The 19,078-nt window shown below is 35.9% G+C and overlaps 1 protein-coding gene across 2 annotated transcripts in view; it reads right to left on the bottom strand.

Annotated features, from left to right (window-relative positions):
- The window catches only part of LOC129254149 (uncharacterized), a 31,108-nt gene that overhangs the window by 4,006 nt on the left and 8,024 nt on the right, over nucleotides 1-19,078 (bottom strand). Inside the window, exons 2-4 of one of the 2 annotated variants that reach the window (XM_064105569.1) lie at nucleotides 5,760-5,836; nucleotides 3,918-4,079; nucleotides 2,671-2,884 (exon numbers count right to left, since the gene is read on the bottom strand). In XM_064105569.1, the coding sequence (XP_063961639.1) occupies nucleotides 2,671-2,884; nucleotides 3,918-4,024 (321 nt within the window). In that variant the 5' untranslated portion in view covers nucleotides 4,025-4,079; nucleotides 5,760-5,836. Of the gene's footprint in view, nucleotides 1-2,670; nucleotides 2,885-3,917; nucleotides 4,080-5,759; nucleotides 5,837-5,958; nucleotides 6,154-19,078 lie in introns of those variants that run through there. The other variant, XM_064105528.1, reaches the window with a different exon arrangement.

Below are 19,078 nucleotides of genomic sequence, written 5' to 3'. Positions count from 1 at the left end.
TTAAAAAAAGTTCTCGTAATTTAACGGGGATTCTTGTGATCGAGGCGGTTTGAAACTTATCGGGTATTTTCTTTCGGGGATATTACGCGTAGTTTGCTTTCAGACCGCCAAAATACCTGGTATTTTCTGATCGGGGGTAAATTTCCCGATCAGAGAATACCTGGAACTGGCGAACTTCGAGGCGGTCTGAAACCATAACTTCAGAAGAAACATTAGGTGGTTTCAAACCGCCTCGATCACAAGAATCCCCGTTAAATTACGAGAACTTTTTTAGGCTGAAAAATACCCATTAATTATTCCTGCATTCACACCGCCCTGAAACATACCCTTCGGGATAAGTTCCTGAAGTTACGAGCATGCGCAGTATGGTCTGATAAGCAGCAAGGCGCGAAATTCAAAATCACTAGCCCAGCAGCAACCCATGCACGGCGCCGCACCCAACGACACGCTGGGCTTAAAGTTCCCGTAATTTGCTTTCAGACCGCCAAAATACCCACGACCTTGGAAAAATCCCCGCGAAAGTTCTCGTAATTTCGCCAAGTACCTACTATTTATCGGGTATTTTCTTTCGGGGATATTACGCGTAGTTTGCTTTCACACCGCCAAAATACCTGGTATTTTCTGATCGGGGGTAAATTTCCCGATCAGAGAATACCTGGAACTGGCGAACTTCGAGGCGGTCTGAAACCACCTATTGAACTCAGAGTTTCATTGACCATGTTGATAGTATGCCAATATGACAAAGCATCCCTTGGTCGTTTCTTTTTAGTCTACTTTGTGATTATGTTTAGTGATCATGATTTCGCAACATCATTCTTTTGAAAATAACCTTGATACATTGTAATTAATGTTGAAAGAGCAAGAATAATTGTATTACCGTTGGTGTTTTGTTTTATAGGAAAATGACCTCATGTCTAGAAACATGTATGGTAAAAAATCGTTGAACGATAAATTGAATTTTACATTTTAGAACATTCAGTACCCTCACTCGGTGGTAGTTTTAGTTTCTTTTTAAAGATGGCCATTCGAAAAAAAATCCTTAAAATATAGTGCTGCATATCAGGCAGCTTCTAACGAAGATTAGGCCTATATTCTGATTTATTCAGCACATCTGACGCTCGCCGCGGAAATGGTCTTAGACAAAAACAAAAACCAAAACCAGATAATTATATTGACTAGTATCACGAACCAATAAAATCATAGCAATTTCCTTGTTACCCGCACAATACAATCATCAAATACATTTCTATCACATACCATCCACAAAATAACATATTCATATTCTGTAAAATGCAGTATTGAACCAAGAATAAAGACCAATAGAAAGAGACTTAAGTAAAATAATGTGAAATGATTACTGTCAAGAAATGGAGTGGAAATATAAGAAAACAAAACAAGTTAAGCATAATCACAAATTCTATTTTAGAAATGACCAGAAAACGAAATAATGAATCATTATTATTCATGTTAGTTGGAGATAATCTATATTCACTGAAATGTGGACTGAATAACAAAGGTTTATTTAAATGTTATATTTCCATCTTCCTATTTCATATTTAAAACATAAAACAGTAAATGATTCCTTATCAACCGAGATGACCCAGACTATTTCCGTAGATGTGACAGTGAGATGGGTCTCAGCTGGTCCCGGGTGGATCATTATTACCCCTCATAACTAGATTCATGATTTGTCAATCGGATATGTTGATATAGGTGGGGACAAAAAGACGAACTAAAGGTGACGTCTGTTCTTTCTTGACCTTTCTTTTCATTTAATTGTTTTCTCTCTTTTTTCACTACTTGCTTAATCACAGAAGATACAGAACATCAAAACTATTATTAACCCGACTGTTTTATTCGATTGAAGGGGTACTCCAGGCTAAAAATAATAAAGAAAAAGATCAAAATCGGAAAAAGAATAACGAATTTATGGCATTTTAGAGATCTGCATTAGTTCGATAAAACAGTTCTATGCATGTCTTCATGAATATTCAATTAGCAAGCTGATGATATCATGTCCCCACTTGTTCTTTTGTATTTTATCATATGAAATTGTTTATTCAAATTTTATCCTTCAATAATAAAACAAAATGGATTGACAACCAATTTAATGTATTATAATATCCACTGGTGCATCTTATTAAGGGAGACATATCAAACACACTTGTGAATGAAAATATGAAATATATACGATTTAATATAATAACATAAGAAAGAGTGGACATTACATCATCAGCCCACCTAATGGATATTCATGACAAAATGCATATAACTGTTTTCGCAAAATGCTGCAAAATTTTGAAAATTCAATAACTTATTCATTTGTTATCAGATTTTGATGAAATTTTCAGCATTCTGCTCGGCGAGTTTATTTATTTAGATTCAATTATTTTCAACTCGGAGTACCCCTTTAATATTCAAATTAATATAACCCGCGATAGAGAACGAGAGAAATGTCAAGTTAACAAGTAATCACAAGCTTAGTGTCAATATCCCCCATTAACTTATTTGCTTCACACGATTCTTGTTTAATTATGTTTTTGTATATTCTATGTGATATATGATGTGCAAGGCTTTTGTAATAATTCTCAAGACTTTAATTTTGTGTGTGTTACCATGAATACAGATGATATTCATAGTATGATACATTACATGGTTAATTCGACATACCTTGCAAAGTATTGCGTTGCTTCTCAAAAGAACCCCACCATCGAAGATAGAATAAAGGGCGAAAGGCATGCTGGTTAGTGTGATTCCTAAATCGGCAATACTGAGATTCAAGACAAGAAGGTGATGAGGGACGTTCCTAAGACTGCGCAGGCGCATAATCGTTCCTATGGCAACCATATTGGCAACAAGAGATGTGATGATAATGATCCCAAGACTATTGTGGGAGTAAAAAAAGACAAGGTAATAATTATGTACAACTAAAATTTGAGCAATTGCAATCTCAAATTTCGAACGAAAATGTTTTCTGATTATCTCGTCATCAAAACTTATTTTGTAACTATTGATGTTATTTTATATTCAATAAATATTGAAAGAATAACAGAAAATGAACGTGCATGGGATAAAAATAGTTATCGAGATACTAATCCCATCTGAAACAATAAAAGCATCCACACTATCTTTTTTAATACGTTTACAAACCAATGTAATAAATCACTTTCAGTCGTACAAAATTTTATAATTCATAAGTGAAATTTCAATTAATATTAGTCTTTCGGACGTCATCTTTATATAATGAATTATTCTCATTCACTATTTCAGTCGTAACTCATTTCTAAGAAATCCATTATTCTACAAGGAATTTGAAGATTATATCCATCAACTATCTTTGTTGAGTATTTTGACGTTGATGTCTCAATTATCCTTTGACGACTTCCTTAAGACGGATATTTAATTTTGAAAAGCAGGATGAAAATTAATCAAACCTAATAATCTGATTCAAATATCGGAAAACAGACGATGAACCGAACTATCAAGTTCTACTTTACCCCAATTAGCATTTAAATCATTTTAAGAAAAATCATAAAAATAAATGTGATATTCTCGTCCTTTCTAGTACTTCATAGCCTACTTGTAATAGTCGGACTTTAGAGAAAAAAATGTAAACTGTGTCTTGTGAGTTTTGGGGAACTCATCAAATTTGGAATTCCAATTCCTTGTATCATCTTTATGATTGCTTCATGTATTTTCTATTCCATTTTCTGATTCTTTTCGTTTTCGTACATCCAATGTGTTATCCAGATAATTTAGCCCAATGCTAAAAAGCTAGAAAAAAAGGATAATTTTTATTTTTTTCTGTAAACTTAAATGTTCCAGCTCAAATGAGGAATAATTAGTTCGTGAAAAATTGTTTTTGTTTTTTTTACTAAATTCAAAATTTTGATTTCGACTGGTAACAATGTTTGTACCTGATACTCTCACACATTAGAAGCCACTTGTTTTGCTGAGAAAGGGCATCATTCTCTTCTTCATAATGAGTCTGGTTGCCATGGTTATGGAACATTCTTGAAGTCATGTTCACATTACAGTGGTTCTTCTCATACAATACTTTCAGCGTGATGCTCAATCATCTATAGTGATAGAATAGAGATATATCGGGAAACACATAAAGATAAAGGAGACAGATAGACAGACGGACAGACAGACAGACAGACAGACAACAGACACGCAGAGAGAAAGTCAGATAGACGGATGGATGGTGTGTGTCGGGGCGGATCCAGGATTTTCCAAAAGGGGGGGGGGGGCATTTTTGTACAGGAAAATTTTGACAACCCGCCCCCCCCCCCCCAAAAAAAAAAAGTCACTACAAAATGGAGGTTAATTTGTCCAAGGAAAACTTTGACAAGCAAAAAACAACAACAACAACAAAGGAATTAAAAAAATGTAATCACTTCCGATTGCATGACACATTCCCCTATCCCCTTTTTTTTTTTGGTGTCACCCAAAGGGCCGGGCCGGATGTGCCCCCACCTGGATCCGCCAGTGGTGTGTGTGTGTGGGGGGGGGGGGGATTGTGCGCGGGGGTGAGAGAGAAAGAGAGAGAGAAAAATTATTCAAACATTTCCATATTCACTGGATAAGGAAAATACACCATGAACCCTAAATAGTATTCTTGTGATGTTTTGGAGCATATGAATCTGTATCCCCTGCTTTGGCTCTATCCTTTTCGTGACTGGTTCGATCGATGCGACATTAGTTTAATCCGAGATATCTTAGTTTCTGACATTTCCTTTTCTTGTGACAGGTAGCACGGTTGCCCAGAGCAGTATTGAGAATGTTATGAAATGACAGTGGCCTGATTGAGGCATCATCCTCCCTTCCTTCCTAGCCGCCATCTCCCCGTCGGTTTACGAGAACGAGCACCTGCCTGAATCATTCTATTTCATCCTTCAACCTCTTTCTTCTTATCATTTTCAAATTCCTATACATAATTGTTTCTTTCTATCTGTCTATCTTCCTATCTGTTTATCTTCCATTCTTTCCTTCTGTATATGATCACTGGTATTTTGATCATTAATTAGCTATTTACTATTTTAGATTTTATTTCAGATTCACACTGAATTTTATTTTATACTTATTAAGAAAACAAAATCAAGGGAATAAACTGCATCAAATCATATCATAAAAACCTATCAAAACTAGTTGACCTAAAAATATATGAAGATGTTTTCATTGGAAAAGAAGCGAGAGGAATGTAACCTATCGATGTTACAAATAAACTTCTATTAGTATAATGTTGTTAAGGAAGTAAAACAGAGATGAACTGAATATGTGGAAGAAAATAAAAGGAAAGGGGGAGAGAAAAAAGAAGAAGAAAGTAAAGTGTAAACAGAATGTTCCGATATGCTGGATTTAAAGCTGGAAATAAATCACTTTGACTGATTGACAGTTTTTTTTTTAAAATCTAATTTGAAATACATGTAACCAGTACACATCATTTTGTTCTCAAAGTCATGTATCTGAGTCATTTTACAAAGATAATGAGTTTATAATAATTTTTTATAGATAGTGCTTGAAGTATTCATTTCTGTCGAGATTTAACTTGTTGGCAAACCCATGTGCTCTTAAGACATTAAACTGATTTACACCAAGCAAGGAATATTTGGTAATGTATAATGAAAATAATAATAAAAAGGAAGACAAAAGAATGGATTGCTGAACAAAACGATAGGCAGCTGACAATTATTGTTTCATGCACAATACTATAAGCTTATAGCTACATATAATTAAAAAAAGAAACATTGACTTACCGGATTATTTGCACCAAACGCCCCAGTGAGAATGTGCAGAGTAATTAATTTCTCTTGAAATAAGTCGACTCTGAAAACTATGGTAAAGAAATGAAACCCGAATCCAAATTCATTTTAAGTCGTTTCAAGCAGCGTCCTCCACATAAAATTCCAATATCCTTCTCTCAAATTCTGCAAATTCAATGCTTTCCCCGCTTACTTTAGATTGTTGGGACAAAATAAAAACTTCTGTGCATCGAAAGATCGTAAATAAGTAGTCTTTCAATATGAGGGGAAAACTCGGACTGATCAATTTTTGCCTCGCTCTGACAGAAACACTTGTCTTTTCGTCATAACCGTCCGTTGCGACTCTTGTCCAACTGGACCGAACTGGACAGTCGACACACATGTGATTAATCCAAACCGATTGATTGGGACATAAGGCTTTGATACATTTTTTCATAATTCTGTAGACATTGGTATCCCTTTTATTACATTTTCTGATCACTCTTCCAATATTGAAAAAAATTATGATAATGATTTATTTTTGTACGTCATTCACAGCAAAATTAAGATTTCTTTCTCTCCCTAGAGCAATTAAGTTTTCGATAAAATTGTGATGATATAATAAGTTATTCATGGACCTGTCGGCGGAGATAAAATACGTGAATAGATTTGGACACATCAACATAATGATTCAGGTAGTTCATCCTCCATCAACATGTTGGAGATGCAGTATGTGTTTCCAATACATCATAGAAGAATTCCTTTCTTTATTTTTAACATCGTCTCATCACGTTTCGGGTGATTTCTGCTTCAGATCGAGCTTTTTTACGGGAGAATTTGGCGCTCCCCCCTCTCTTTCTCTATCATTTCATTCATCCGTGCTTCTGCAGTTCAGCTCATGCTATCGGAATACAATGACGTAACAATATCTTGACCATCAGATCCCATTTCCGTGAAGAAAACTTCCCGACTGTCAGCATGACATTATACATTATTCAAAAGGGTTGGATGCAGCATGAACTACTTTGATAAGAAAAAATGAAGGGCAAGATATACTTAAACAAGGAAAAATTAATATTTCAATTGGTTACTCGTCTATTTTTGCTAGATATCGTATCATCCTACAAAAAGTTGAGAGTGAGAAGAACAAAACACAATGCCAATAGTAGAATTACAACTAAAATTCCATGTGACTCTCCAAAACTTTTAAGTAAATGTAGGGGAATGGGAACTTAGAGTACTGGAACTTTCCTTTGGTTTTGATTGGCTAAGAAGTACGCCTACAGTTATCTGTTCATACTGTTTGATAAAAACAATATCTGCCAAGTCATTTCATGAAAGGCTCCCCAGAACTAGAATAAACACTGAACGACAGAAACGAAAACTAACAAAAATCTTTACCAACGATTCTTATATACATAATATATCACGAAAAGTATACCTTGTCAATTAAAAGGTTGGTTTTTTTTTTTTGGGGGGGGGTCAAGGATTCAACTTGTTTTAGTTTTGACGAGTGCCGGAGACTTTTTCAGACATTTCCTTGAAGAGTACATTGTATATTGTTTTGACCTGGAGCTTCCCCTTTTCCACAGATAACAATTTGATATGAGTTATTCATGTTATTATAGGCGTGGTTGTAAGGAATGAAAGCTGTTTGTGTAACTTTTGTTCCCCAGTTAAACCAACATCATAGCAGACGAGAATATAACTTGACAAAATCCAAGTGATCAACAAATGATCTAATTAATCAAGGAACATTTAATTCATAATCCAAACTCCCTGTGTATTCAAACAAAGAGCATTCAATTAACACTCTAATAATACTTGTTAAAAGCAAACGACATCAGTACCCATTTCATGAATTTAGCACCTGGATGAAGAGCGACCAAATGTGAAAATAACATTGACAAGGGATCGCTTTACAGTGCGTCCCAGAAAAAAAGGAAACCGGGATTCCCACACCTTTTTAAAGGCAAATTAATTATGTTATTTCTTTAACATTATCATACAATTCAATGATTCCTCTACATTCTGATACCTAATAGACCCATGTGACGAACACTTCACGCGTTAATGAGCAAGACGAGTTTGAAATTTCAATGTAAAAATCAGGTTGCGCAGAAAAATTGAACAAGATTGAACAAAATATTGATTAAAAATTCAATAACTTTGTTATTTGTTATCCGATTTTGATGAAATTTTCAGCAGTTTGCTTTGTGAATTTTACTTTATTTATTTAAATATGAATATTTTCAGCCCGGACAATTCCTTTAAGTTATAAGTGATTTTCGACAGGATGGCCTCACATAAATTGGTAAAATGAAAAAAAAAAAAAAGCCAGCTTTTAACATGAGTGCAAGGGACAGCGCCGCCATGGCTACTGGGGGCCTGCAATTTTCATGTAGTTAAACAGAAGGATAGAAAAAAAAGACAGAGGACGAAAGAAAGGAAATGAGGACCGGTTTAAAAAAAGAAAGGCTTTAGTCATAAATATTTCTAGACTTAATTCAGGTTTAGGTTGTCTTGTCCCACACCATGTCAAAATACCCAGGCACCACCCCTTGATTTAGCACATGGAAGGGTCCATGATCCGAATAACACGATAGAAGCAATGGCATGTTAACCAAAGATGACACAATTCATCCCACAATTCCCACAATTTCTGTCTGATCAATATCCAAATCAGTGTAACATTGTTATATCGGGTACCCGGTATGAAGGGGGCGAACTAAACTCATTGATCGATTATAAAAACAATATTGAAAATATCTGATGCAAAAATGAAAATTAGGCCCTATTGTTCGAAATAGAATTATGAAACAGAAATACTCCAAAAATTCGTTTTGCCAAATTTATCGTGTGCCCGGCAGCCACTTCGCAGCGGCAGATCGACGTAGCTCTATCCCATGAACCGTTGAACGCCAAACAGGGTAGCAGCAACTTCCATATTTTAATGCCTTTTGGTCTGACACGGCCGGGGTTTGAACTCCCAACCTCCCAGTTGTGAGGCAGACGCTCTTTCAAGTGAGCCAACACACCGGTCTAATGATCCGTCTGTTAGCTACTCATGCCCCGGCCTCATACCCCGAAGATAATAACGATCTGCTCATTTTAAGCTGACCACTGATTATGAGATAAATATCTTGCTTACTTTCCAATGTTTGATAAAATCAGCTCCAGTCTATCTTCAACAGTTAATATCAGAATACTCACCCTCCCGCAACTTGCGCTCATGCAAAAAATCACTCTTAAAAGTTCCTGCCATCAACACCCAGTCTTATGGTTCCCGATCTTTTTGTTCAGCATCCCCTCAACTTTGGAACAACCTTCCTCATAGCATAAAACAAGCAGACTCAACTGACAAATTCAAATCTATGTTAAAAACTCATATTTTCGTTAAATAGATCGTCCATAGCATATGCGGCTTCAACTGTCTACTTTCAACTGTTAACATGTATAATTTGATTTTAGCTGAAATTTCTTGTCTTCCTATGTATTTTCCTTAAAGGGGAATCCAACCCAAATAAAAACTTGATTTTATAAGGAAAAGAAAAATCAGACAAGTTGATCGGTGAAAGTTTGATCAATATTGGACAAACAACAAGAAAGTTATGAATTTTTAAAAGTTGTAAATATTGGTAATCACTATACCCATGGAGACTTCAAATTGGCCGCATATGGGATGTCATAGTGATGTAAGGCAAGGACTACTCTTCCATGTACTCCAATACATATTATGGCTAAAATGTCATTTTCCCCAAAAGTTTTATTTCAAATTATATTTTTCTTTCATGAGGACATAATATAGATATATGGACTGCTTTGAGAGGCATGGTTGTTTCTAGAGGCTCAAGGGGGCCGCAGCGCGACTATGCCCGAGGGCTTTGCCCGAGGGCATGGTCTGGCCGATGCGGTACCCGCGAGCCGAAAGAAACAACCATGTCTCGAATATAAAAGCAGTCCATATATATTTTATGAACCGAATTAACGCTAGATCTAGATCTTAAACAAGTTTTAGGCCTAAAAGCCCTAAGCCACAGGCTAACATTAGGCCCTAACTTGGTCTTAGCCCTGCCCCTGACGTTAGGTCTCGAAGTCGAATACTAAAGCATTCCATACCAATTAGATCTACTGAGTACTGCCACTAGGCCTATTTAGGAACCAAATTAGGGTCTGAACTAGGCTACCCCAACTTCCAAGTTAAGTTTACTGACTTAACTTAACTTAACGTTAAATCTCCATTAACGTTACTTACACTTACCGTATGGGTACTAGTATTCAACCCGGCATAATTCAAAGATTTTGACATATTCCCCAAAATATTTAGAAATAGGGAATTTATCTTAATTTCACACCTTTGTTATTTCCAGGGTAATCTGTTGTCGATATTTTTTTTGTCAATCTGTCGACCGTATGCGCGGAGGATCGAATTATGCGGCGATGGCCTTTTGCACTGAATGGTACTAGTATTCAACCTAGTGAGGATTGATAGCAAATCTCAAAAGGGTTTAGATTGCTAAATTAGATCTAGATCTATGTAAATCTCTGGCTTTGATTAATTCCCTGTTTGGTCTCATCTCAAATGGTCTAGTCCATAGTCGGATGGGACAAGGGCAGATTGAGAGACAGGGCCATCTTTCATCGCTAGGTTGAATACTAGTGCCGACGGGTTGAATACTAGTACCAAAATCCGTCGCCGTATAATTCGATCGCCCGCGCACACAGTCAACTGGTTGAAGAAAAAAATAACGGAAAAAGAATAACCAGCATTTGCTCTTGGAAATAAGACGGGTCTGAAATTCAGGTGAATTTTATATTTCTTTTTATTTGAGGAAACTCTCCAAACGGGTTGAATACTAGTGCCCTTACGGTACAGTCTAAGTGCCACTCTAAGTTAGATCTAGGCCTAACCGACGTCATGAACGTTAGATCTCGGCTAGGCCTACGTCAAATCCAAAGTAAGATTAAACGGAACATTAGGCCTAACGTTAATTAGATCTAACTTAGATCTTGAATCTACTCTTAACTCCTATAATCTATATATAAAAGCTAACGGTAGATTTCACGACCTAACGTTGTCGTTTGTCATACCTAACGAGTAGTCTAACGTTAGACTCTAACGTTACTTATAAATCTAACTTTAATTAGAAAGTGCAGTGACCGTACGGTATTATCTTTTCATTCGACTCACCTTTTGCGAGCATGCATTTCAATGAAAAACTGCAACAAGACTTGATGATTGATACATCCGTTATGTCCTTAATAAGTTAGTCTTCTTTTAAATAATGCCATATATTTTAACAGGAATCAACAAGCAAAAGACAAAGATCGGCATCTTTTCATCGATGTGACATATCCGTTGCGCGCACTAGCGCTATAAGCGCGTAAATGCGCGAATTGTCTAAAACTTCCGATCAAATCGCGCGGATATTTATGGTATCCGCAATCACCGCAGAAAGCAACATTTTGCATGCAATCAAATGGGGATCTCGGCCAAATTTTGCCATGCCCGTCGTTAAGGGGTGGGTCAGGGGGCAACGGGCAGAAATCTTGTTAACTATGCCCGTTGCCCTTGGTTACCACCTTAATTTGTTGTTTTGAAGGCATGGTCGTTTACATGACCTCAGTTTTGACCAATCAGAGGAACGGATTATTCGACATTCTTAAAGAGAGGTTTATAAGACAATATACTACCTGGGTTATATTTAGATTACTGCCCCAGGGGAATGGGTACTTAGGAGAAAACCACAAATCCCTGATAATAAAGTACATGGCCTATGGGAAAGTTGTCCTTGCCCCTTGTCATAATTTACTTACCCAGTTGCCAATTTGAAATGTACATAGTATTAGTGGTCTCAATTTTAAAGCAGCTATAACTTTCTTATTGCTTGTCCGATTTCTTTCAAACTTTCACCATTCTGTTTAATTTATTTTTCTCCTTCCCAACACAACATTTAATGGCCAAGGCTGGATTCCCCTTTAAGCGCTTAGAGACATTCTTTGTGATAAGCGCTATATAAATGATGTTAATTATTAAGTTAACCTTTGGAATAAGTAGGCTTGTGTCGAAACAGAAAAATCAAAGAAACAGATCAACGAAAGTTTGAGAAAAATCGGGCAAACAATGAGAAAGTTATCAGCATTTGAATATTGCAAGGATGTGTGATGTCACATGTGAACAACTTTCCCTTTGATGGACTATAGAATACCCCCAAAATAGGTGGTTTCAAACCGCCTCGATCACAAGAATCCCCGTTAAATTACGAGAACTTTTTTAGGCTGAAAAATACCCATTAATTATTCCTGCATTCACACCGCCCTGAAACATACCCTTCTGGATAAGTTCCTGAAGTTACGAGCATGCGCAGTATGGTCTGATAAGCAGCAAGGCGCGAAATTCAAAATCACTAGCCCAGCAGCAACCCATGCACGGCGCCGCACCCAACGACACGCTGGGCTAAAAGTTCCCGTAATTTGCTTTCAGACCGCCAAAATACCCACGACCTTGGAAAAATCCCCGCGAAAGTTCTCGTAATTTCGCCAAGTACCTACTATTTATCGGGTATTTTCTTTCGGGGATATTACGCGTAGTTTGCTTTCAGACCGCCAAAATACCTGGTATTTTCTGATCGGGGTAAATTTCCCGATCAGAGAATACCTGGAACTGGCGAACTTCGAGGCGGTCTGAAACCACCTATTGTCTCTTTTGCTTTCTCTTATCATGGACCTATTACGTAATAGGTCCATGCTCTTATGGTGATACAAACTCTTTATCCATGATGTATTCTTTCAAAATCTGTATTACATGCCCTCCTATAGAAAGAACATATGATCTACTGACAGATGTGATAATGGGGAGAGTTGTTCACAAGTGACATCACACCATCTGACCATAGAGATCATATAGATGTTATTAGTATTTATCTCTATGATAGAGATATATACTTAGTATATATCTCTATGCATCACACATCTTTGTCGCATTGCCAATGTGAGGATCTCCATAGCTGCATTAGTGATCGCAATATTCAAATGCTCATAACCTTCTCATTATTTGTCCGATTTTTCTCAAACTTTCGTTGATCTATTTCTTCGATTTTTCTGTTTTCACACAAGCTTTCTTGTTCTAGAGGTTTCTTTCTCCTTTAATGTTTATGACTTTGCATATTGATGATGGTTGTCAAAATTAGTCATACAAATTAGGCGGCCTATTCGACCCCTCCTGGATCCGTTTAAGCTTACAACATTTCTTCTCGAATGCGATGATCGGATTATTTTCCCTCCCATTAAAGGCATGGATTTGCATTACAAAGGTCTTATCTAAAAGAATACTGAACTTTCATTAATGTTGTACTAAATATTGTTCATATGCTTGGATGAACAATACACTGTCTTGTAAAGGGGGGGGGGGGGGTTCGAGCAAACTCTTTCAAAGTATCTGCGACTGAACAAAAAATAATTGTGTTTAACTTACCGTGTAAATAGGACACTATACATGTATATACAAAGTGCATGATGGTACAAAAATAACGCAGCGCCAACAAATTGTCTTGTCTGCTTTTCTGCAAATATTTTATCATTTCATTTTCAAAACTAATATGATCTCATTTATCTCCATTTTAACTTTCGATTTTAAAACAAACACATCTCTCTCCCTCTCTTTCTCTCTCCATCTTTCATTTTCCTCATCTTCCTATGAGTACAACTTAACTTTTTTAATCATAAATTTCCTAGTTTCTGTTGTTGTTTAGTGTAATGTTTTGTATTTTACACCAGTTCTTAAGTTTTGAATCCATATTTCAACAACATCCTAATCATACAAAAGTTAAAGTCATTGCATTTCTGTCTCGCCTGCATAGCAGAGCGAGACTATATAGGCGCCGCTTTTCAGACGTCGGCGACGGCGGCAGCGTTGTCAACACTGAAATCTTAACCAAGGTTAGGTTTTTGAAAAGTCATCATAACTTAGGAAGTAAAAACCTAGTTCATGAAACTTTGACATAAGGGTGATCAAGTATTTTTAGACATTTTGCCTGAGCTTCATGTCACATGACCAAGGTCAAAGGTCATTTAGGGTCAATGAACTTAGACCATGTTATGTTGGGGGAATCAATATCGAAATCTTAACTAAGGTTTTTGAAATGTCGTCATGCATAACTAAGTATATAGATCTCGTTCATAAAACTTTGACATAAGAGTTGATGGTGTATTACTAAAGATCCTGCCCGAATTCCAGGTCACATGACCAAGGTCAAAGGTCACTTAGGTCAAAGAACTTTGGCCATGTTGAGGGTATTTGTGGAAATGTCATCATAACTTACAAATTGTATGGATCTAGTTCATGAAACTTGGACATAAGAGCAATCAAGTATCTCTGAACATCCTGCGCGAGATTCAGGTCACATAATCAAGGTCAAAGGTCATTTATTAACGGCCAATGAACTTTGCACGTCATAGTGTTGGCCCTAGTTCATGAAACATAAGGGTAATCAAGTATGAATGATTGTTTTGCACACGTCTTAATTAGGTCATGCACATGATCATTGTCAAAGCTCATTTTCGGTCAATGGACATAGTATTTTATTATCATATGATTTTTTTTGTGTGTGTGAATAGTTATTCAATAGCTTTTTTCAAAGTCAGCACTGCTGCTATATATTTAATCACGTATATCTTAAGTAACATATGGAATGTTTTTTAAAACACCTTTTTAGTATTTAAAATCTCAATTTAATTAAAATGAGATTGTACATGATCATTGATACTTGAATATCCTTGTGTCCTGGTTTCATGATATAGGTCCGTATATATAAACCTATTGACATTTCAAAAACTTAACCTTGGTTAAGATTTTAATATTGATGCCCCCAACATGGTCAAATTTAATTGATCCTAAATGACCTTTGATTTTGATGCTATAACCCGAATTTCATACAAGATGATCAGCGATACTTGATATTTCATGTCCAAGTTTCATGAAATAGATCCATACAAAAAAGTATTCTTGATAAGATTGATACCATGATATTTTCACAGGTTATTGATCCTAACTGACCTTTGAACTTGATCATAATTATGAACAGAAAAACATGCTAAATAAATTGAAAGCGTGTACGACATCCTGGTGTTACTTTAAATACTGAAATCAGGGGCCGCGGAAGTGGGGGGCGGGGGGGGGGGCTTTAGCCCCCTACTTTTTTAAAAAAACCATGTACAAAACATGAAAATGACCATATTATGATTGTGATTTTTTTGTCACATCATTTGCAACACATAATTTGAAATTTGACGTAAGTTTGATTCTCGTAATTCGTAGAAAAGACCAAAAAATTTATCAAAATGATAGTAAAAAAATGTTTCGATTATTTTTATACCACTGCATTCATTGACCTCAGAAATGGTGGTTAAGATGCAAGCATTATGATTCTAGGTTATTTAAAAGCCGAGATATTGCCGAAAACCCCTTTCACGGCGGCCATTTAAAAAAAATCCAAGATGGCGGCCATAATAGGTTCGGTGCAAATGAAAACATTGTTTTTCTGATAGCTCATACCATAACGCTTCCAAAAATGTATAGTTTTCAATTTCTCCACAAATATCCGGCGAAAGTTACATGTGTTTTTTTAAAATCCCTTTTGATACTTTTTCGATATTTCTAGTAGGTAAAAATATTAAGTAAACTTTAAAGATCTGGTAGATCATATATTATGCTAGCTGTTAACTTAGTTTGCAAAGTCCTGAAAACAAAACAAAAACATACAGGTTAAACATAGTGGCAGCCATTTCTTTTATTTATTTATTTATTTTTGCCAAAAGGAGAAAGGAGACATTCTCCTCACGCTGTCCATTTTATCACCAGCACGTTGAAGTTCTACTATGTCCAGTTTCACCCCGGGGTGTACCATGTTACCCAAAATTTTACCCACATGACACCGTTATAACATGTTTGGAAGTAAGTAATCAGATGACCAACAACTTTATTCCTCTTATAAAAATGCGACAATAATAACCAAAGTTACACGAATGATTAAAAGGATAATTTCGAGCTTAAAATTTATCGTGATGTCAGGTATAACATAAAAAGATAAATCGTCATTATTTTACAATTTATTGTATTTTAATGTACGTAGTTCATCATATTATGCTCTCTTGTTTTTTTTTTTCTTACACATGTTACATGTTAAGCAGTTTTGGAGAATATATGAAATATAAAAACATAAAAAATGTAAAACACATTATTGATTGCTTCGCTGATAGTTCCCTGATCCAAACTTCTATTTTTAAGGCATTTTTCTTCGTAACCATTGTAAGAAAATAATAAACAATCTATTCATTTTCTTTTGCTCTGATAGGAGCGAAAAGGTTCATGTATACAAAATGGTCGACAACTCCAAGATGAATGAAATATAACAATAAATAGAAAGGATAGTTAGGAGATGGCAAAGAAAAAAAAATCTAATCTTGCATTTGAAGCCATTTTCAACATTATTTTCAGACAAAGGGCATTGGACTGAGGAAGCATGCGATATGAAAGTGATTATCGATACTTTCATGTTGTTCACTCTCAGGAAACAGAGTATTGTTGATCCACCGTTAATACGATGATATGAAAATGAAAGAACAGTCGTTAATAGCATTATGTTCACGTGCAGGGGCGTCGCTAGGCCTTTTCCAGTAGGGGGGTGTGGAGGCCCTGATAACCGACAAATATCGGTAGCGATTACCGACGTCCGGCAACCATGAATCTTGGAAGTGTTCTACATTCTCCTTAGTCACATTTTCTTTCGTCATACCCAGGATCAGTTTCAGCTTTTATCGATGGGGGGGGGATATTTTCATCAACATTTTCCCGTCTTGGCCGCCGAAATCTGATTTTCTTTTTATTTTTTTTAAGGGGTCAGTCCTAACTAAATTTTCACAAGGTAATTCATGTGACCTGAATACGCGAGCGCGAAGCGCGAGCTCATATTTTTGGAGAATTTATACATTTAGCCCTGAAAATTGAACATTGTGAGTAGCGTTTGTAATCATCATGGGTATTTAACTAAACGATCCATGCGAGCGCAAAGCGCGAGCTGAAAATCTTAATATACTGGCCAGCACAAAGACCTGTTAAAGACTGTTTGTAGTGATCCATGAATTAATACATTTCTCTCCAATCCCAAAATGTGAGCGCGAAGCGCTTGCTAAATAATTTTATATTTCGACCTGAAAATTTGATTGTAATATAGACATATCAACCAAACAACCAAATGCGAGCGGGAAGCGCGAGCTGAAATTTTTATCTCCGACAAGAAAACTGGGCATTGTAAGCACTTTTTGCATGAATAAAATGCATATATGGCAAATTATATGAGCTCGAGTTGATACTTTTAATTAACCTTTTGAAGAAAAAAAACGTGTTTATCAACTGTTTACAGGGACTCATGAATATAATACATTTCTCACTATTCAAATAGACCGAGCGCAAATTTTAGTTTATTGACCCGAAATGGAACATTTTAAGCACTGTTAAACATGAAGGAAAATGGTTCAATGTCGGTACAGAAGTACGAGCTGACAACTTTGACTTAAAAACTTAACATTTTCACACGTTTTTGTATAAGGAACAGACTTAGATTCCACATATGTAAATGAACAAGGTGTGTATCTCAATAAACATTCATGCGAGCGCGAAGCGCGAGCTGATTTTTTTTTATATTTTGACTTGAAAACTAAACGTTTTTACATGTTTCTACATTAAAACAAACTCAGTTTCTGGATCTGTAATTAAACAAGCTGTATATCTCAATAAACATAATGCGAGTGCAAAGCGCGAGCTGAAATTTTTGGTAAAGTACTGACCAGAAAGGAAAATTTTAATCACTCTCCAACATCAATATGAAGGAAAAGTGTGGAGAGAATATTGATCTCACTAAATATTTAATGCGAGCGCGAAGCGCGACCTGAAATTTTTGTTGAGGTTTAGACTTTAAACCAGGACATTCTTATCACTGTCGGTACAGAAGCGCGATCAGAGAACTTTTGATATTTTGACTTGAAAACATAACATTTTCACACGTTTCTTTATATGAAGAATAAACTCAGATATGCATATGGGCTATTCCACGGTTACCCACGTTACATTTGGAGACACCTTGACTCATACTTGGAGCTGTAACTCCATTATTATTGATAGGAACTAAACATCTCTTTATCACAACACAGTACGCAGTCTGACTATCCTTTGTATAAAAACAAAACTTGGGAAATTTTATTATGCTCCTGGCAAATCTTTGAAATGTGTCGGTTACTCACGTTACATGATTTGGACATGCATAAAATGAAAAGTCGACATAAGTGAAAAGTGTCTACATATAAGGCTTTTATGAAAGTTGATTATATCCATTTCAAAGAAGTATATTAGGGATACAAACTTTGTATATAATTCAAAAAATAAAGAACACATGGTTTTTACTAGGGGTGCAGATAAAGTGGTTACTCACGTTACGGTTACTCACGTTACATTTTGTCACGACCAAGAAAGGCAGAGAAATAAGATAAAGGTGCGGGAAAGGGGTGAAATGTTTTCTGAATATTTTGTAAAGAATTTATCACAATTATAATTTTGGATTAAATAGGTCACCAAATTGCTCGCTCGCTTCGCTCACTCACACCATTTTAGAAATGTTGTCCCATACGCCATTTTGGCCCCTTCAAGATTTTCGGGCTGTCTACCCCGCTGCTTAGACCATTAGTATAATAAAAGGGGATTATAAATAATTATGTAGACAAAGCGTATATTTCTTGAAATTCACTATTAACCATAGTCATGGGGAAAGGCATGATGTCTATTCATGGTCTTGTTTGTTCGAAAGCAAAACAAGTTTTTATAATGCTATTAAACGAACAAATTTAATGGATTCGACATTCTGGATTCTTTGAATTCAATTACTAATTGAAGCGCAAAGATTATCAATTTGATATTCACCAATTACCAATAATTTTATCAATTTATATTACGACTGATTTCTGATTGCGTAGATCACTACTTACAAGTACTTTCATATTAATTATGCTATCCATCGTGCGATCTCTGTCTTTTTCAATACGTTCCTTAAGTTCGTTGTTGGTAAAAAGGGTGGGGAGCATTATCAACCACTCTATCTTTTGATTGTTAAAACATAATAGTATTCTGATTCACTACTTGCTAATACCAGTAACTTGAAGTATGGCAGGTTTTATTTTTTACAAATCCTTGTATCTGGTTTCGATGTTTTTGCTTTATGAATGCACATAAAAACTTGTTTCGGGTTTCAAATAACAGTTATCGTGACGATGTGTCCATTTACACT

This window comes from Lytechinus pictus, chromosome 1, assembly GCF_037042905.1.
Source record: "Lytechinus pictus isolate F3 Inbred chromosome 1, Lp3.0, whole genome shotgun sequence".
Classification (NCBI taxonomy): domain Eukaryota; kingdom Metazoa; phylum Echinodermata; class Echinoidea; order Temnopleuroida; family Toxopneustidae; genus Lytechinus; species Lytechinus pictus.
Note: the sequence above shows the minus strand (reverse complement) of the source record. Positions and strands in the feature narration are given on the sequence as shown.